Source organism: Botryllus schlosseri, chromosome 4, assembly GCF_051294905.1.
Source record: "Botryllus schlosseri isolate E-star chromosome 4, Bs_hap1, whole genome shotgun sequence".
Classification (NCBI taxonomy): Eukaryota; Metazoa; Chordata; class Ascidiacea; order Stolidobranchia; family Styelidae; genus Botryllus; species Botryllus schlosseri.
Window position 1 is genome coordinate 14,619,655 of NC_137239.1, and position 20,121 is coordinate 14,639,775.

Here is a 20,121-nt window from a genome sequence, read left to right on the forward strand (position 1 = left end):
GCTGTAGAGTTCTGTTTCAAAATTTGATGGTGTATTTTCAAAAATTGACATACTAGCATTGGACGGTAAAGTTAACAGCATTTTATTGTATTCTCAGCGCACACGATGTGGAGACGGTTGTTGGAGTAAATACCCTAGACAGCTCGATAACAGCGTTAAATATATTTCGCGATCGGGTTTCACAGAAATTTGATACAATGAAAAAATGATTATTCCGACTAACATAAAAATTTGTACGACAAATACACACTGATTTTTATTTCAACCTTGAATTCGGTAACGCGACTTGTCGTGGACTGGGAATCCATATTTACAATATAAAACATAACTCAGGGCTTTATATAGTAATCCGAAACCCACGAATTAAATTTTTCGGGGTATCCAGACCATTTGACCAGGTACTCAGTTTTTCCAGCTTTCTTACGTGTAGACAGAATCTTTTCGACGTTGAAAATGTCGTTATCAATAATTACAGGTTGAATTTCCTCGCGTTGAAAACGACCGGATATAATTTCGTTTGCATAATCTTTCAGTTGATAACTAACCGGGTCCCGAGAAAAACATTTCGATATGAAAAATAGTTCTTCGCTCCAACCAGCCAATGCTGATTTTACGAATCGCTGTCGTGTTTTTGAAATCCGCACAGGGGTGCCAACGGATAGTGTTGGTTGCTTTGGTGTGATATCACCGTATAATCGATGAAAGACAGCCTCCTGATTTGAAAAATTAACATCAATTGGAGCACAGCCTATACTGGTATGGTAAGTCAAGTTAAATCCTAGGCACATTTCCGATAAAACATTGATGTAATTTAACGTTTTATTATGTGTAAAGTACCGGAATAGTATCTGTTTCACACTTCTGATGGCACGCTCGGATATAGACGCCTTCAATTCACTATGTGTGAAAAAGTGTTTTACTCCGTTCTGTTTTAAAAAACTCTGGAAGGAGCGGTTTGTAAACTCAGTTCCCTGATCGCTCTGAATGATGTGTGGTTTAATTTGCGTAAAGATTTCTTTGAAACATCGAATAACACCCTTTGCAGATTTATCTCGAAGTGGGAAAAGATATAGAAATTTACTGAATATGTCCACAACCAATAAGATGTAGTTGAAACCAGCATTTTCCGTTGCTAGGTTTTCCATGTGCATGAGGTCAGCTTCATATTGGACACCTAAACCCGATGTAATTACTTTTGGACGTTGAAACTTCTGTCGCACAGGGAAGTGTCTGGTATAGGCCTCGCGTCACCTAAGAAAGTCCTTTACCGCAGCTTTATTGCGCCCCCTGCCGAATACATACGCACCACGATAGCTACCGGGTCGATCCGGAGCGAAATATTCAGTAAACGCTCCATTTGAATCGCGACGGTGTCTTGATAGACCGCCCCCTTTTCGTTGTGACATGGGGCGAAGGGATTTTAGTTCTGGGTCTAGCAGGTGACTGGTTCGGTACCGGGATCTTTGAAGATTCAGGTTTGATTTTTATCATATGTCGTAACGCCTCCAATTCAGCATTAGAAAACAGGTTAGGTTGAACTGGTACATCAATTTTCATTGGTTGATTCAAAACATCGTGTCTGTTCTGGAACCGATTCAACGCGTCGTTATATAACGCCAATTTTTTATCCCGTGAAATATCCATTTGTAATATTTCATATATACGTTTATCGATGTCTGAATTCAGTTTTTGAATGTCGACATGGTTGAGTGGATTCGGCGCGACGTAAATTTTCTTGAAATGTGTCATTTCCTAAATAAATTCCCGAGTAATCCTGTAACTACTGGTAGTATACTTGATATTAGAGACATAAACATGCCACCATGTTGATTTACAAGAGTCTTTTTACGCCGCAATGAAACGTCTTTACTGGTAAGCTTCCTCAAGATGTTCCTATGGCAACACAAGCGTTTTCTCTGGGACGCTGATAGCGGTATATTTCCGTGTAATAAATTTTTCGCACACTCACAAATACAACGTATTAGACCTTCACTAGCCCCAGATAAAATCTCCTTGCGTATCGCGGGTTTAGCTTGATGCAAGAATGCTAACGTCGGCAAATGATCTCTTGTTCTACGCGGAATCGGAGTCATTTTGAAACCAGAACAGCGTACACTCCGGTATTTATACCGGTTGAGTGTAAATAGTCAATGTTTCACCCGGAAATATATTGGTCATGACCCGTCTATCATCGGGGCACTCTTGGGTGAGATCCAGGAACAAATACGAATGAGGTCTTTTGACAGCGTCTCTATAACATTCTGTTAGAAACTTAGACTTTGGGTACATTTGGCGACCCAATACGGATATTTGTTTTTGATCCCTAGGATTTTTAAACAGGCAGACATACATAGCCGACAGACTGAGGTCCCTGGCCCCTTTGCCCTGGTGATGGAAATTCTGGGTACAGAACGCTATTGATTTGGCACCATGGTGACTTATACGTATAAAGTATTCTACCAATTTTTCTGTCTGAGTCATAAAATCGTCAACTATTATCAATACGTCCTCATTAGTTGATTTAAGATCTTCCAAAATCTCCAATCCATTGTAAAATTCAACCCCTGGCATGGTCTCAAAAATACTCTGATAATTATTATAACAGTACACGATTCTAGAAATATTAGGTTTGATCATCGAGGCTGCATTCTTGATAAGTTTAGTTATGAACGTAGTTTTACCACTACGAGATGGTCCGGATAGGATGAATGAGAAAGGATGCTTCAATTCCATGTTGGTGTTTATTCAAACGCGAAAACGAATGTATTTATATATATATCACGAGTCTGCGGACTGGGAAAACCCACTGTTGTATTCATCCTCAAGTGGGATGTATAGTCCCAGTAAAGTTCGATTCAGTAGTTTGCCGCGTGTCACAAAGTCCTCATCACTGGCTTGTAATTTCGTCAGGGGTAGCTGTAAGGTCACGAAGGCTTTTTGATGGTCGTCGAGTAGTTGTTCCCAGTCTAGATATGAAATGATATTAGAGTTGTGTCAGAAAGTTATTTGTGAAAATGTCTACCATGAGAACACAAGATCATACTGCTATCTCACCTTGGGAGCATTGTTCTAAATCATCGCGTTGGCTTGAAATGCATTGATTGTAGAATTCATTCGACATATCATGTCTCAAATACATGTCGACGACTTGAATGCGATCGTGATAACGGTGCAGTGTCTTGTCGTGTAGTTGATCCAGGTTGGAATGTTGCAGTATAGATTTTAAGTAGTTAGTAGCCATCTGTAAAACAAAAACACAAATACATTAACCATCCGAGCACAAAACTGGTCTTTAACCCGATCAGATATTACATTTGAACACTTAAAATTGATAAGCATTATCACTAAACAGCAAAATATCACAAATTGGGATCGGCACAGTTATAGTTATCGGGGAAGCCGTCATTTCTCAATTCAGAAGGTTGTGTTCCAGCATCACTGCTTTCCGAATCTGAATGAGATCGTTTTCGAGAGTTGGCGGCACGATGGTCGTCGAGAAAGAACTGCAACGAACGTCGACGCATACAATTCTTGAAGTTGGCTCTTTTTTCCTCCCTATCGAAAAGTGGAATCCAAGTCCTGGTTTTACCCAAAACGACATAATTTGTCAGCTTGGCTCGATTGAAAATGTCTTGGTGATCGCTCGGTAGCTTGCGGTCTGGGAATCGTAGCTGTAGCAGTGCTTCCATGCATATTTCGCGAATAGAGTTCCATCTTTGCTCGAGCTGATTCAAGCGCTCTCTGTAATGACGGTCGGATATCGTTCCAGTGAGTGGTTCGTCGTGGGTCCCGACAATAGAGTGCTGCGTTAAATCCTGTTCCAACCCAATGGTTTGCTTATGCAAAGTATCCAAATCTAACTCTATTAAAACAGATTTGATGAAAGAACCTTCACTATTCATCTGCGAAAAACAAGAAAAAACATGATCAGAAATATACAAAAGCAACCGCATTACAGATTCAACGGAATAGTGGTGACACCATCGTCCAGAACATGACGCTTGGCGTAAAAATAAGACAAGGTATCGCGATGCTGCTGGTACGTGTAAATACCGTGATTATGAACCCTGAAACCTCTATTATGACCCCCAAAGGTTTTCGAGATGTCAATACTTCAAGGAATGCTTCAAAATTTACTTGACCAGATTTCTGAAGACCTTTCGAGGCGTACTTTTGTTTTGGACCATCACAAAAGTAATTTTTTGATTGGAGACCGCAAAATGCAGTACCGTCCTCGTATTCGACCTTGAACAAACCCGGTTGCCGTAGAAAGTATGCATAAACATCTTTACAGCATTGCCTTGTTCTATCGAATGAGATCGGGTTGGACAGGAACTCATTTCTATGCTCGTCGCAAAAATAGCGCGGGAACCATTTTTCATAATTCAGATAAAATTCAGATCTTTTTTCTGGGATTAGCATATCATCGAAAGAAGCTGAATGCCCACGTAAATTGAGTCAGTATCGCACATTAAGGAAGTCCATTTCCTGTCGTCAAAGTACGCACAGAGACAGTCGTAAAAAACGATAGTAATTGCTCCTTCGCGTATTGATAGACGAACCACCCGACATGAATGCAAGTATTCCATTTTATTTTTTTAGGCCTTTTGGTTACTTCGTATAAACTCGAGTTCAACTCTTCTACATTCACAAAAAACGGATCATTGACATTTCTCTGCAATTGACTTTTATCACAAAAACTGGTTCGTTTAAATTTGCGGGGGTTCATTATCATCTTCCCATATATGACATTCCCAGAAAGCTTATGAGTCAAGGCAATAATTTCTTTGTCCGGGTCCCGATCCCCTAGACGTCTAGCGTCAGAGACAGTTTTTGCGAATCCGTCAAAACAAGTTGATTTTGTAAACTCGATTGCCTCGTATACCCGTGAAACTATGAGACCATGTTCTATATACCATTTTATCAATGTCGACGACAAAAGAATTTTCTGGCCATAGTACGATGCAACCAACATACGTGTTGGTTTTGGTAATAGGTTGTGATCAGTAGCAAATTGCTTCATGTGACCTTTCAAGTCGTTACGTGAGACAAGGGTGTTTTTGAATATTGGACACAGTTCAGAAAAATATCTTTTCAAATGGGAAGGAGTGTAAATATCAACCAATAAAGCCCCAAAGAACGTTCCATCTAACACCATTTCAATCAACTTATGAGCTGTTAGTGACTTGTTGCGAATCAATCGAGGTCGAACACTGTTTATAAATTGAGCGATTTCAGAGTTTTCACGTTTTGAGACATCCCAGTGACATTCCCACATCGTGATAACACGATGTCCTAGGCTTCTGTAATATGCATGTACACGTTCTGTTCGTTCTCGACGCGTCGGGTCGTCATACGAAAAGCGGCATTTACTGTGAGAATGGGAAAAACAACCCAGAAACGATAACACAACGCCTCGACCTGATGGGTCACGGTAGAAACCATCTGCAGGGTACCCCTTGGATCCTATTCTTACTTCTGACCCATTGAAAGCATGGTGGACATGTACACCATGAACATGAGAATAGTACTGTATCCATTCATGTGCTTTATGACCAAAGGTAGGAGCAGTCTTGACCGGTTTAAATTTAGAACACTCATTATCAAGGCTTTTCCAATGAATGGGATAGCCGGCAGGTGACGCAATCGATACTGCGCGTAAGTACATCGAGTTGCAATCCATTCCTGTTATATACTGTGTTATTTCCGCGTCTTTACCATAGAAAAGTTGTTTTATGCGAGTTTCCCCCCTTTTTTGATATCTATTGAAGATAATTGAGGGGCCACCGACAAGATTTTCACGAAAAAGTAAAGCAAGATCTTCATGCTTTTCACTGAACAAGGTAAAGTACCTTGGAATGGAATTGAATATATGCCTCGAAACAACACCCGGCAGCGAGACAGCTTCTTTAAATATATCCACATTAAATTGAGACTTGAAAGAGTCGAATTGCTTTTCTAACCCTTCAATGAAGTAGTGAGTGTCAATCGCATTGTACCATTATAGATAGTCACGAAGCGATGTCATATTATGATCATTCCAAACCTTGAGGCAGTTTTCATAATCGGCTTTCGATATATTACAACGTTTTATCGAGCTATAAAATGACTGATGATTCGGGAGCATAGGGTAATCTAACAGTTCAATACTAGTTAGAAATTCATATGGAAAATGACCCTTTGCACCACTACATTTGAACGCTTTCAGATATTTTTCATAAGAAAAACCAGGTGCCAAGTAATTGACGATATCGAGGAAACGAAGCCTGTTCGTAGTTAGCGAGAGAAATGTGTTACTACGCTTCAAAACATTCAACTTTTCATCAACCAAAAGACGCAGCAAGTATACTTTAAGACAGTTCAAGTCGTATCTGCCACCATTAAAAGATATAACTGGTATTTGCCTTAGATAGCACATGAATTCATCTTGTAAACGTTCCAATGGTAAAGGCTTGTCCGAGGGGTCTAATACTTTCATCTTTGCGATTCTAGATTCAAACAAATCCAGATATTGACGGTATTCAACTAGCAACAGACTGAAGGATCGACTCTGAATTGTATGAAAAATCTCTACCATCTCTTCACACAACTGATTTGGGTCTCCATTCGAAACAATTACCTGTGGTTCCAAATACCCATCTACATTTGATGATATACTAACCGAAATTGGAATATGCTTCCACTCGTAAGTCGTTTTGGCCGAGGGGTCGAAATCACATTGTTGAAACATACTCTCGATATCGAAGGCGATACGATATTTGAAAAAACGTAAATGATTTGGAACAATTATGCCTTCAATCTCCATTCGTTCAAATACTGTCAAAGGTGGTCTATATATCCCGCCGGGAAATATCTCGACAGGTTCAGTCACGCAGTTGTGTCTGGTCAATTCATATTCAAGATTGAAAAATTTTCCACAAGATTCACAATGATAGCTTTCAAGGTATCTGTTGATCCGAGTTATCAAGCAAGCATGAGAATTTTCGAGGTGTAAATAAACAGGAGTGCCTACATAAGTACTACGTCGGACAGCAATAGCTTTACCATCGGTCTTACGATAGATAGATATCGCTACATCGAACAATGTTTCGATGTCAGGTAACATTTCAAAAGTTACACCACCAACAACGTTCACACCATAAACCTGGGTGTACTGTTCAGCCAATGATTTCGCATCACGATCGAGTGAGTGCGCAATGCAACGAAATACACACAGATTATCGTTATACCGATTACGATTTTCATCACGAAGTAGTGTCATGACACATCTCGATCTCGTAAGCCACAGTGGAAGTTTTACATCAGCACACCCTATCAATAACCGATCGCTAGGGAATACGTAAAACTGTATATTTGTTAGACAAACAGGCTGCGATTTAGTATCTGGTCGAGCTTTACGCAATACATCAAATGCAGTTTCCAAATTAATGGATTCTACAAATTTTTTAAACTGTATCAATGACGAAATAGCCAATGGCATATCCAGAACACGATCGATATTTGACGATGCATGAAAATAACGATATCTTAGAGTTTCGGTGTGGTATAGAATACTGCCATATGAATAGTTGACTTTAAATCTATATGATTCAGAGAAGAATATCGCTTCGATGTCCTCGCGAACAGCCGAGAGTTGACGATTTATAACCCGAATATTGTACACCACTCGAGATCTGCCTATGTTTGCTACATACGATTTTATGGCTTGCCAGTTCTGTGTTAAAATTTCTTGACGTTCATCACCAATATCTGGTGGAAATTCATCTTCCTCACAGATACGGTGTCTTCTGCGACGGCTCATCTGTAACATTGTATTCGATTTCAATTTCACACTCTGTATTCTAGTAATTAACGAGATAGTAATACTTACTTATATTTTTTCTTGAAATCTTGAGTTCTTTTTCACCTGTTAAGCAAAGAAACAACCTTCCTCAAATTATGTTCACCAACTTGAGGTAGTACAAACAGATAACTTACCGATGCAATAAGTTCTTTGATTGAACTTGGTTCTTCTCTTTCTCTGTTTCAATGAAGCAGGAAAACATCACGTTAACACAGACTTTAGTTTTTGAATTAGATCAGTGTATACTTACACGTGTATTGGTAAGATGTCCACGAGCGCAAATTTCACATCCTCTCGCTGCGGCGGCCAGGTGGAAAAGACCGATTTGGCTGCGTCGAGAATAATCTAGTGCGAGCACCATCTAGTGTTCACGATTTCAGATCGTTTGTAAACCTATTATCTGTAATTTCATACACATCACAGGAACATTCACATTCACACAATAAATACATTACACTGAATCACAAATTATATTTCAAGGTGGTTCTAATTGTTAAGAGCTGGTTCAGGAATTGGTTGGTTGCATCGTTCAGTTGGTTTTGAATCTGATCAAGATCACTGCGTTCAATAGCCGAAGCCAATAGCTTTTTTATTTCAAGAATGATTTTCTGCAGGGAAGGTTTCTTCTTTTCTGTAAGGGAATCAATTAAACCTAGAATCACGCCTAGGTGTGGTCTGACCACTTCAAGAGTCTTGAGATGGTCTCGAATTTTGTTGGCGGTGTACAGACATATCTTCTCCTCTTGTCGTCTCCCTCTCGATGTCTTCGGCCGATCTTCACCCTCGCCGAGTTTCACCTGGTTAAGAACCAAAGTTTTTTGTTTCGATTTAGAGAGACATATCTTTTTACACGGAGGTGGACTGGTTTGTTGCGAGGTTGTGGGTACATCTCGCTTTCTAGAACTTGATGGTGTCTCGATTGGGATCTGTGGTTTTGGTAGGCCAGAAAATAACCTTCGAGAGGTCGTCGGTTTTTCAGATGGTACCGCGGTTCGAACTCTAGATTTTGGAAAAATCTTACGAGGAGTTGCCGGTTTCTCAACTGGTAACACAGCTGAAGTTGTCGGTTCATCTGGAAGGGGTAAGTTCGAACGCGAGGTTGTCGGGTTGTCAACCGCAACTTGGTTCGAACCACGTGATTCCAGCCATGCCTGTAGTGTGATGTCACGGTGAGGCGGTTGGTTTTCGATAGGGGTCGTGGAATCACACTCAACGACCTCTGTCGTTGAAATAACGAGGTCTTCGGGTCGGAGAGCCTCCAAAATATCCGCGTCTTCTTCAAATTGCAGTTCAAAAGAATTAGGTTCATACCCGATGGTATTAAATCTGTTCAACTGAGCCTGGGCCATGATTAACACAAATTAAAATCGAGGTAGACTGATCGACGGATGATGTTCGGTATGAGCGAGTGGGATTTACCAGTTTACTGAGGACCGATTTATTCAAAACTACTTCCTCTTTCCCGCCATGCGTACCCTTCTTCCTATATGGCATCGTGTCACTCTGTTTATTATAACAACCTTTTATTCATTCTAATTTCCGATGTATGATCACTTAATTACCAGAATTTTTACAGTTTCTATTGTCAGTAACTACACAATATGGACTCAACTCACACCCGAGTGATTATAGAAAATTATCTACTTCACCATCACCATTTACCTGTCGCTGATTTGTGCGAAACAGAACAGTTGGTTCACGATATCGTTGATTTATACATATCGGATCAAATTGTTGAGAGCATCGAAAAATGTGATTTCACATCACTAACCAACGCGATTCTGGGATACGGTGTGGACTGGAATGGTGTTATGTGTATTGTAGCGATCACAGCTATGAAAAGTGATGTTCATACTATCTCATTGTACACAGATGCATCATCGAAATTCTTGAATACACACTTTATCTCACTGACAAATGATTGGGTATGCTGAATTTCAGACTACACAATCATAGAGCTATCACTATGATTTTATTTACAGAATTCCTGCAAGGATTATTTCAAACCAAGTCTGTTCAGGCGATTCATCAAACTGCTAAACCGAGTAACTACGCATTTATGGTCACGTGACAAGGTCTATAAAATACAGTAACCCCGCGACAATGATCATTATCTGGACATCATGGCAATGGAGAGTATACAAGGATTGACCATTGGAAAATCATCGGACCTGCGACTTGCAGTAAAGTTTGTTTCCTCCCCGAAAAAGGGACTCGTTAGTAGTTACCTGAAAGGTGTATTTATAGACAACGAGAACAATACTATACCCTTCACTTGTTTCAACCAAGAACTGTTCAAAGCCATCGAAAAAGCTTTTAGAAAACGCAAGCGACTACTCATCAAAACAGCCTGGGCTCGACTCGATAAGTTCACAGGGGAACCTACTTTGCTACTCGGTCGCAGTTCGTCTGTTACTATTCATGGCAGATCAAAACACACCCCAGACGAATACACCGTTGTAAGCTGTAACACTATAGGCAGCGAAAAATATATTTCAATCAATGCGATATGTACCGACCACGAGGAAAAATCCATCCCCGTCAATGGCGAAGACCTCAAACTACATAGTTTTACGTTAAGCGATGAAACCGGAACTGTCAAACTCGATCAATGGACCTCACCTGGTTTAAAAAAAGGGAAAAAGTATGCACTAACGCGCGTCAAAAATCAGGATGGAAGATTAAAGATTGACCAGTTAACTCGAATTCTAGAGTTACAAGAATGATATGTATGTGTGTCTACTGTTTCACAATACACAATGGTTGATGCGTATTTTCGTGTCATATGTGATTCGTGATATACTTAACACAGTGAGTCAGTTTTGCACTGAGCGGTTGTATTTGGTACGGATTGTGTACGCTCACGGATTGCTTTTCGACAACCTGTTCCACGGGAAGCAATTCACGATACAACCACTATAGTGGACAGGATACCATAGTCATTTGCCCGCGGTATATGTAGGTCACTACACATTAAAACACCTGTTTCAAAATCCGCTTCTGGAAAATCAACCATATGCACGTTATACAATGTAATTAGCTCGGCGAAATACACAATGCGCGTCCATGAAGCGCACAATGACGCTTTTCCGAAGCTCCATAGGCCGATTTTCGACTGCTAGTTAGCTCAAAATGCACTGTTTCTGACTTCCGAAATACAACATTCTTGACTTCCGGTATTTTACGCTTCACGAGCGAGCAATTACACTACTTACGGTCTGCACCTTCTTTTTTCTTCAACAGCATCGTCGTCGCAGGTGCCTTTTCCGTAGTTGAAGCAATATGCTCGAAGATTATATACTCAGCATTCAGCATTCTCATCAACTGCCTTTGCCGAAACCATGCCAGCATCACATATACATAACCAACGAAAATTATCTTAACAGTCCCCATCCTCGTAGTCAACCGCGTTGCGTCAATGCGTCATGTGAAAACAAAAGTTGCAAATCACTCCGCGGATCTCACGGCTTTTACTGCTGAAGCGTGAGAAGACGGCAGCCGCTTCGCTTCATTGGACTTTGTCGTGATAAAGACGAGACTCATGTGAATATTGGGAGTAAACCATGGAGCACATTGATTTAGCATGCTGACTCAATCCGAATTCAGCAATCCTAATATTTTCCAAGTCCAGGCTAAGAAGAATGTTGGCAGGCTTCAAGTCTTTGTGAATTATCAGATTTTTGCGGACAGACTTCATTCCTTCGACCAATTGCTTGCAATATGTCAACCACATATTCACGTTCATATTCACACGGAAATTTCACGGCGCATTCGGGTATGTCAGTTACCTGACTCATAATGTGCCCTACGAAGACATTCCCGTGGTTAGAAAGCTTCTTTCGGGGTAAATGTTGATCAAAACCGATATAGTCCTTGGTTCTGTATGTAATTGAGAGTTTTGTGAGTCTTATACTAGAAGATCATATTTCCGTAACATTATATATAATTCCACAAAATATGTAGAATTAGGGTTGTTCAAATTTGAAAATTTTTCCAGAAACATCGTTCGCCGTATTCCAAATGATACTTTAGTATATAAAACACTTTTATACGGGATTTTGGTCGTCTTCATCCTGATCTTCCTTACCCTCAAAGCCCCCAATGATCCACGGGGTATTTCTCCTTACTACGGGATATGTAGTGTTGACTATGTTACCGACGGAGATGGGATTTTGCAATAAATACATATGTTTTCAAAATTGTACTTAAATGCAGTCCTATAAAGGCCATATGCATCTCCATTTTTGTCTATCATGTTCATGGGAAGCATGTATTAGTCGCACGGTTGACATCGTGGGGGTTTGGATCGTACATAGGAGAAGCGCCGTTGGTTGCAAGTCGAGAACAAATGCGAATATTTTCTGCTAGTTTTCAGTCAGAAGATATTATTTAAAGGTATGTAATGTCAGTCATACTTTTCTAAACTTCAAATTATCCGTAAAATACCGAGTTATCTTATTTTATGGTAGACTGCAATTTAGTTGGAGAAGAATGTATGAAACAATGCATCAACACAATGTTTTGCACTTGACTTGTAGGTATTCTTGTCATATTCTACACTTTGGCAACCTATTTAACAGTTAGAACTTCTAACTAGAAGAACACAGTCCTGCGTTGTGGTAGTCTTGGGGCAATTTTCTTTCAGATATAGCAAATACTGTAGAACCTGATCTAGAGTCGGTAACTTGGAGGGACTAATACGTTTAGATGAATATCCGACCGAATAGGAACCTGGACATCAGACCAAATAGTGAGCAGACTTGAATCTTGTTCAGGGTGGGTCCGGAAAAACCCTTCTCCGCTTTGTTTCACACATTCTTCACCAACTTAATTGCAGTCCACCATAAAATAAGATTACTCGGTATTTTACAGATTATTTAAAGTTCAAAAAAGTATTGCTGACATTAAATACCTTTGAATAATATCTTCTGGCTGAAAACTAGCAGGAAATATCCGCATTTGTTCGTAACTTGCAACCCAACTCCACTTCTTCAATGTACGATTCAAAACAAGTCGATGACAACCGTGCAACAAATACATGCGTCCCATGAACATGATAGACAGGTTGTGCAGAGCAAAACGGAGATAAATATGGCCTTTATAGGACTGCATTTCAGTACAATTTCGAAAATATATGTATTTTATTGGGACATCCCATGTCCACACGGCCGTTTTCATCTGATAATGACACAAAGCAATAAATCGGTGACATGGTCAACACTACAAATCCCGTAGTAAGGAGAATTGCCCCGTGGATCTTTGGGGGCTTTGAGGGGAAGGAAGATCAGGATGAAGACGACCAAAATCGTGTATAAAAGTGTTTTTATGTACTAAACTATTATTTGGAATACGGCGAACGAGGTTTCCGGAAAATTTTTCAAATCTGAACAACCCTAATGTAGAATATTATCATTAACATCCACATTTTCTTCTTCGGTATCGCTTTGATCGGTATCGCCGCTATAGTCTAAAATGTTTTAGAGTCGTTAGTAGAACATGTAGGTTGGACATTTTCTTAAGACTAGGGCTAGGCCAAAAAGAGCACCCGCGTGATTGTATTGTTACTTGGAACCTTGCGACTCGGTTACAACCCTGGTATTATTTGACTACAGCTACTTCATTGGACTTGGTAAAAAAATGAGGGTTGATCACGGTTTTATAAGGATGGCATTCCGTCCGACGTGATATATTCCACGTTCGACCTTTATGTCTGATATTGTGCTGTATGTATGGTAGAATGCAAGATCTAACATCAAACTTAATGTTTTTTATTTATTTGAAACATACGTTATATACTCTTATTTGAGCAAATCCTTAGGTTATCTGGTCATGATTACTTACATTAGTGTGGGACAATTTAAAAACAATGGTTCCATTAGTGCGGGCGCATGCACGTACTTAAACGAAAAGCATTGGCAAGCATACTCGACCGGACTACATGGTTAGTTCATTCAACGATTTGAGCCCTTTTTAATGTGGGTGGCGTGATTTAATAGCGCTATACCCCATGTATAGCAGGTGAGCAATCATAAAAATGTCCGGTAAATTGGAAGGTGGTAACAAAACTGTTGTTTCCAGTATTCGAGGTTCTTTCTGTCGAGGCGAGTTTCCTTATTTTTTTAAAGTCTGGTACACTTAATCATTCGATCATATTGATTTCAACGGGTTGTAATTTATATTACTGCATGACGACACGAGAGTACGCAGACACTCATATTTTTAGCCATGCTAAATTCATAATGACCAGTTGCAAGTAATATATATTGCAAACTAAAACAAGCAACCCTGTATGTTTTATTATGTATAGTTATCTTGACGGTGAACTTAACGCAATTGAATATACTAGTTATATTCGGTTTCCGACACAGTTCCAAATGTCACTGCTTAGCGATAAATCATTCCAAAGATGTAATAGATGATAAGTTGACGTTGATTTTGCTGATGTAAAAACATCTCCTTCCCTATAGCTTAATTAAGTTATCGTACGCTCTGATCGCCCTACTACCTTAGTGACCCAGCGAACTACAGAGGCATCTCCCTGGTGCAGACCGCTGCCAAGCTGTTCGACCGAGTACTGCTCCTTCGCATACGTGAGCAACTCTCTACCAAGCTCCTGAATGCTCAGAATGGATTTCGACCATCTCGTGGTACAACTGCGCACATCCTGGCACTGCGCACAATCATTGACACCAGCCGCTCACACAAAAAGAATGTTGTGGCCGTCTTCGTTGATTTCGCGAAAGCCTTCGACTCGGTCTCGCGCCTAGCCATGGCGGAGATCCTCAGATTCTATGGAATTCCTGAGGTGATAACGTACGCCAATATGGCCCTCTACACTGACACACGAGCGTGAGTCCGAACAGATGACGGCCCAAGCGGAGATTTCAACACTTCGGCTGGTGTGCTTCAAGGTGACACCCTGGCACCATTCTTGTTCGTGGTCATCCTTGACTTCGTGCTACGAACGGCCTTCCCGGATACTACGAACTTCTTTGAATGGCGGCCACGGCAAGTACCGCGCACGCGTACGACTCGCGAGGCAATCCACGTAGGTATTCTTGCCTACGCAGACGACCTAGCCCTGCTTGCCCCGAACACCGCATCGGCACAGCGCCTCATTAACCAGCTAGAGGCCGCCGCCGCTCTTGTTGGCCTTCAGATCAACGCTAAGAAAACTGAGGTTCTGGGCATACCAGCTCTACCGGAGAACGCGACACCAATTCAACTGGGAGATATCGATCTCAAGTATGTAACGAGTTTTGTATACCTACCTCGGTATTGACGTCGCTGACTCTGGAAAAAGTGCTCAAGGCGAGGCGAGCAAAGGCCTGGGGCGCGGCAAGACGGCTACATAGCATCTTCCATTCAAGTGCCTCAACCCATCTCAAGACCCGCATCTTCCGTGCCACTGTCGAGCAGGTTCTTCTCTACGGAATAGAGGCACTCACGCCGACAGAGAAGCTGGCTAAGACGCTCAACGCCAACTACGACGCACTCCTCCGCTATGCACTCGGCATTCACCATCCGGAGCATATATCCATGAACGCATTGCGAGAACTCACAGGAACGGTCCCATGCCGTCTACTGGCAGATGAACGACGCTTCCGCCTAATCGGCCATCTAGTGCGGCATCAAGACGAGCAAGCAGCCGCCACCATCACCAATCACATTCCCACGGAGCCATGGCGCAGAGGTGGCTGGAATCGGAGAACATGGCACTCGACAATGGAGACTGATCTAGCGCAACGCGGGCTGTCGCTTGAAGACGCCCACGACCGCCTACGTTGGAGACGCTTAACACGAGCCCAAAACTGATTATCTCGATGTTCTTTTGTCTCCTGTTTTCTTTTGCCCTTTTTATTTTATCTAATTGAAAAGTCGATATATATATATACCTTAGTAATCGTCGGCTAGATCACTGTCAACGGATCGCGAGCACACACTGCGATAACACATGACGTAGCTCAAGTATAGCTTCGCCTACTAAGTTACTGCGGTTCCAAATATCCAACTGTGCATTGATCGCGTCGCGAAGTTGCAACAGCGAAAAAATGCGTGTTAGTAATTTTTCAAGCGGTTTATAAGCGATTGCGTGAGAGTAACGTCGATGCCACAGAGACGGTTTGGAACAGTACAATCCGTGAAAACATTTAATTGCAATTCGAAAACGGTGTCTTTCTAAGGAGAATTGCTACTGCCCAAATGTTTTTTTTACATTCTCAACTTCAATTTGAGACCGCATCATGTTTAGAGCACAGTTGTACAACTGCGAAATTTGCACTCAATTCTTTAAACAGGAACGTGAGTATGTGATTTTAGATGTTGTTTTCACGCTTTCGCTGATTAAAGATGTATGCAGCTGTTTCTTTTTCGTAAAACTTAAAGCTTTTTAGCATATGATTTTGTTTTTTACACATGAAAAAGCGAATTAGCGACGGTATAACGGCAGCTTGATAAAATGACAGTAGAGCTTCAGGAAATCCACAAAGATGTTGGTTAAAATCGGAACCTTAATGGTGGCCACCGGAGTTGGATCAATTACAATATTTTGGTTCAATTACAATTACAATTACAATTACTTCCTTGCATGTTTTAATTACATTACAATTACAATTACTCAATGCTAAAAATATCAAATTACAATTACAATTACAATTACAATTACTGTTAAATATGTAATTAAATACAATTATAATTACAATTACAATTACTTTTAAACAGGTGATTGATTCAGTGAAGACAACCATAGCGACGTAATTAGCAACAATCTCAAGCTATTCATGTTTCATTCCTGATATGTAGAATACCCATTAATTAAAAAAAAACTCGAACGTATTCGAACTATTCCTAATCATGAGTACTGAAAACTTCAAGCACAGATAAATTTTTCAAGTGACTGTTAATAACCAAAGGTTTGAGCGACTAACAGCGAATAGGCTACAGGACAGTCAATGAAATGTAACCAAACGATTAGGCTACTCAGAGCTGAGTCAGGATAATGAAATGTAATTGGTAAGGCGTCAGCGATAAGGATGATACCTATAAGGTGTGTAAAATTAAAATAAATGCAAAAGGAAAGAACCTCCTGATAGCTAAGAATTACAATATTTTGATTCGCATTTACATTTCCACTTGCTCGGAAACTGTTAGATTGCATTTGATGAACATAAGGGTGCAAAAAGTTTCTGGCCAAGATTGGAGGTAAGATTGGGATAACATCTCTACAAATGCGTGGTCAAGTTTGATGAAGCCTTGGTTGGAAACTTGAATTTTGTTTTGCTATTGTTGCAACAAGCCTCGGTACTGGTCAGAGATTTAAAAAAACTTTGACCGTGGTGTAGGAAATGTTTCAGCCCAGGTTTCAAAAGAATTTATTTGCTGTTCATCCAATTTTGAAATATTAAGATTTAGTTTAGCCCACTGGTTCTCTAACTTTTTTAGACACGCCCCCCTTTATGACAGTGAATATTTCGTGCCCCCCTTATCGTCATAGCACACAATGAAACCAGAAAGTTAGAAATCCTTACATCTAGTTTGATGGTATTGAAGGTCATGACAGTAGTAGTATAGATCGGTCTGGAGGTGGCAGGGGTTCTTAAGGGTGCGGTGGTGATGCGCCTGAAAACCCGGGGTGGTGACGGTACCCTTTAAGACCCCCATTGTGGTGACCCCCATTGTGTTGTGGTGGCCATGTGTTCTTATGGGTGCGGTGGTGATGGTACCCTTTCACGTATAGGCTGCGGCGATGATGTGCCGTGAAAACTCGTGTTGGTATCGGCTGCGGTCATGAGGTGATGTTGATTACGAAGTATATTGATCACGTGATTGGTCCTTAGATAATGTGAATATCACAAATTATTATATATGACCGATTCGAGTTAATCCTAACGTTTACGGTGAGTGCGACTTCAATATATCGTTATTCTTATGGCTGCGGCGGCATGGTAACGTAGCTGATAGACGCAACATGATAACGTTACAGGTATAGGGATCGCTCACACTGGTAGACGGTGGGCATGTAAACTATTGATCAGGGTTGGGATCAAGTCACTACCTTCGAGTCACGAGTCATTTCGAGTCATTGCACATTTTGACGCGAGTCAAGTCAAGTCAATCGATTTCCAAAGGTGACTCGAGTCAAGTCAAGTCAGTCGGTTTTTGAAGGTGACTCGAGTCAAGTAAAGTCAAGTCACGAGTCAAGTCACAATTCAAGTCAAGTTGCCTTCTCGAAGTATGAGACATGATTACGTCATTGCATTTTGATAGCTGTGTGAAATACAGATTGAGTGTTCATTGATTCTGAACCGATCAACGAATATAGAGTTAAATATACACGCAAGAAAGCGCTTTATCGCTCACATATGCGTAGAACTGTTCAATTGCGTAAGTAGTTGCCTAGCCTCAGTTTATAGTTACCATCCAAAATAGAGCGTAGAGAATAGAGAAACGAATTGATAAGATGCAATTTCATTTTTGATACAATTCGAGTCTGCGCCAATGGCCGAGGAGTATGTTATAAACTATATTCGAATTCAATTTTAATAAAACAAGAGGTTTGGTTAAGGTAATAACGGAGAACAGAAGTAGATATTTTACTATTAAATTACTTTACTACTAGTTTACGACAACGTAAGCTGGAAGCTTCGATCACCTCATTTGTGGTCAATTTATTTGTGAGAGAACAATGGAGGCCAAGTAAAACGCTCTCATGGGTTACACCAGCGGTTCGCAAACAATCCAAACATATGCAAGATACAGTGATTTTTATCGACACCGATTACTTGATGACTTGAAATTGACTCGTGAATTTTGCGCCGAGTCACGAGTCAATCCACATTTCTGATACGCCGAGTCAACTCAAGTCAAGTCATTTTAGCTTTGTGACTCGAGTCAAGTCAAGTCATACGAAAAAGGTTACTCGAGTCTGACTCTGGTCAAGTCATGACTCGAGTCATCCCAACATTGCTATTTATGACGTTATCAGTGACGTCACATGTCAATCAAAGGCAGGTAAAATAAGCGCCAATGTTGATAGCCACGAAATCCAGTTCGCCGAGGGAGACGGCATCCGCATGGGGATACCAGGTTGTCGGTTTTGTCCGTCTCGGTAGAGAGGATGGGGATAGGAAATTGCAAAGTATCAGTCCGAATTATGTATAGAATGTTATCATGGAATGGCAACGAACGATTTTGCAGCTTCGTTCCTCTTCGCTGAGGTTGGAGTGGAGAATTGTTTTGCGTCAGCGACCGTAAGGTTTCTGTTAATCCGAAAGCTATCTTCCCGAGAGCAGAATTTACTGAATCTGGTCTTGATCGAAAGCTATCTTTTGCACCGATGCCGAAAATATAATTAAAATATGAAATCGCATATTAAACGCATGCTAACTCCACCCTATTTTACTCCTAGGGACCAATAAGTCCAATAATACCAAAAGTTAAATGACGAGAAACATTTGCTGGTGACAACACAAAATAAGGAATGTAATTTACATGCATACAGTCGATATGAACATTGTACGATATTGCACATCCGGTCAACCTGTTGTGAAGCATGAACTTCGTTATTTATTCTAATAGCTATCAGTGTTGGGATGACTCGAGTCATGTCTTGACTCGAGTCAGACTCGAGTAACCTTTTTCGTATGACTTGACTTGACTCGAGTCACTTAGCTAAAATGACTTGACTTGACTTGACTCGGCGTATCAGAAATGTGGATTGACTCGTGACTCGGAGCAAAATCAACGAGTCAATTTCAAGTCATCAAGTAATCGGTGTCGATAAAAATCTATGTCTCTTGCACATGGTCAGATTGTTCGCGAAACGCTGGTGTAGCCCGTGAGAGCGACCAATCACTCAATTACCGTGCGTTTTACTGAGCCTCGATTATTCTCTCACAAATAAATTTACCGGAAACGAATTGATCGAAGATTACAGCTTACGTTGTCGTAAACTAGTAGTGAAGTAATTTAATAGCAAAATGTATATTTCTGTTCTCTGTTATTACCTTAGCCAAACCTCTTGTCTTATTGAAATTGAATTCGAATTTAGTTTATGTAGTCCCCAACCATTGGCGTAGGCTCGAATTATATCATATCAATTCCTAAATGGGTATAGTGTATTACATGTTATCAATTCGTTCTTTACTCTGTATTTTGGCTGGGAACTATTAGACTGAGGCTATCCAATTACTCACGTAGTTTAACACTTCTACGTAGGCCCCTATATGTGAGCGATACAGCGTCTTCTTGCGTATATATTTGAATCTGTATCCGTTCAG

At 40.7% G+C, this 20,121-nt stretch overlaps 1 protein-coding gene across 1 annotated transcript; it reads right to left on the minus strand.

The window, feature by feature from the left end:
• Positions 1-2,136: 2,136 nt before the first annotated feature.
• On the minus strand, positions 2,137-4,261 carry LOC145436790 (uncharacterized). The gene is made up of 2 exons (XM_080314017.1): positions 3,055-4,261; positions 2,137-2,966 (listed from the first exon to the last, which is right to left on the minus strand). Exons 1-2 carry the CDS (start codon positions 3,239-3,241, stop codon positions 2,779-2,781), a joined length of 375 nt encoding a protein of 124 aa, XP_080170143.1. The 5' UTR covers positions 3,242-4,261; the 3' UTR covers positions 2,137-2,778.
• Between the last annotated feature and the right edge of the window lie 15,860 nt (positions 4,262-20,121).

Excerpts from the sequence above, each read along its gene's own strand:
- LOC145436790 (XM_080314017.1), bottom strand. The coding sequence starts at position 3,241 with ATGGCTACTAACTACTTAAAATCTATACTGCAACATTCCAACCTGGAT. Across the intron at positions 2,967-3,054 it reads TTTAGAACAATGCTCCCAAG|ACTGGGAACAACTACTCGAC; the intron begins GTGAGATAGCAG and ends TTTCATATCTAG.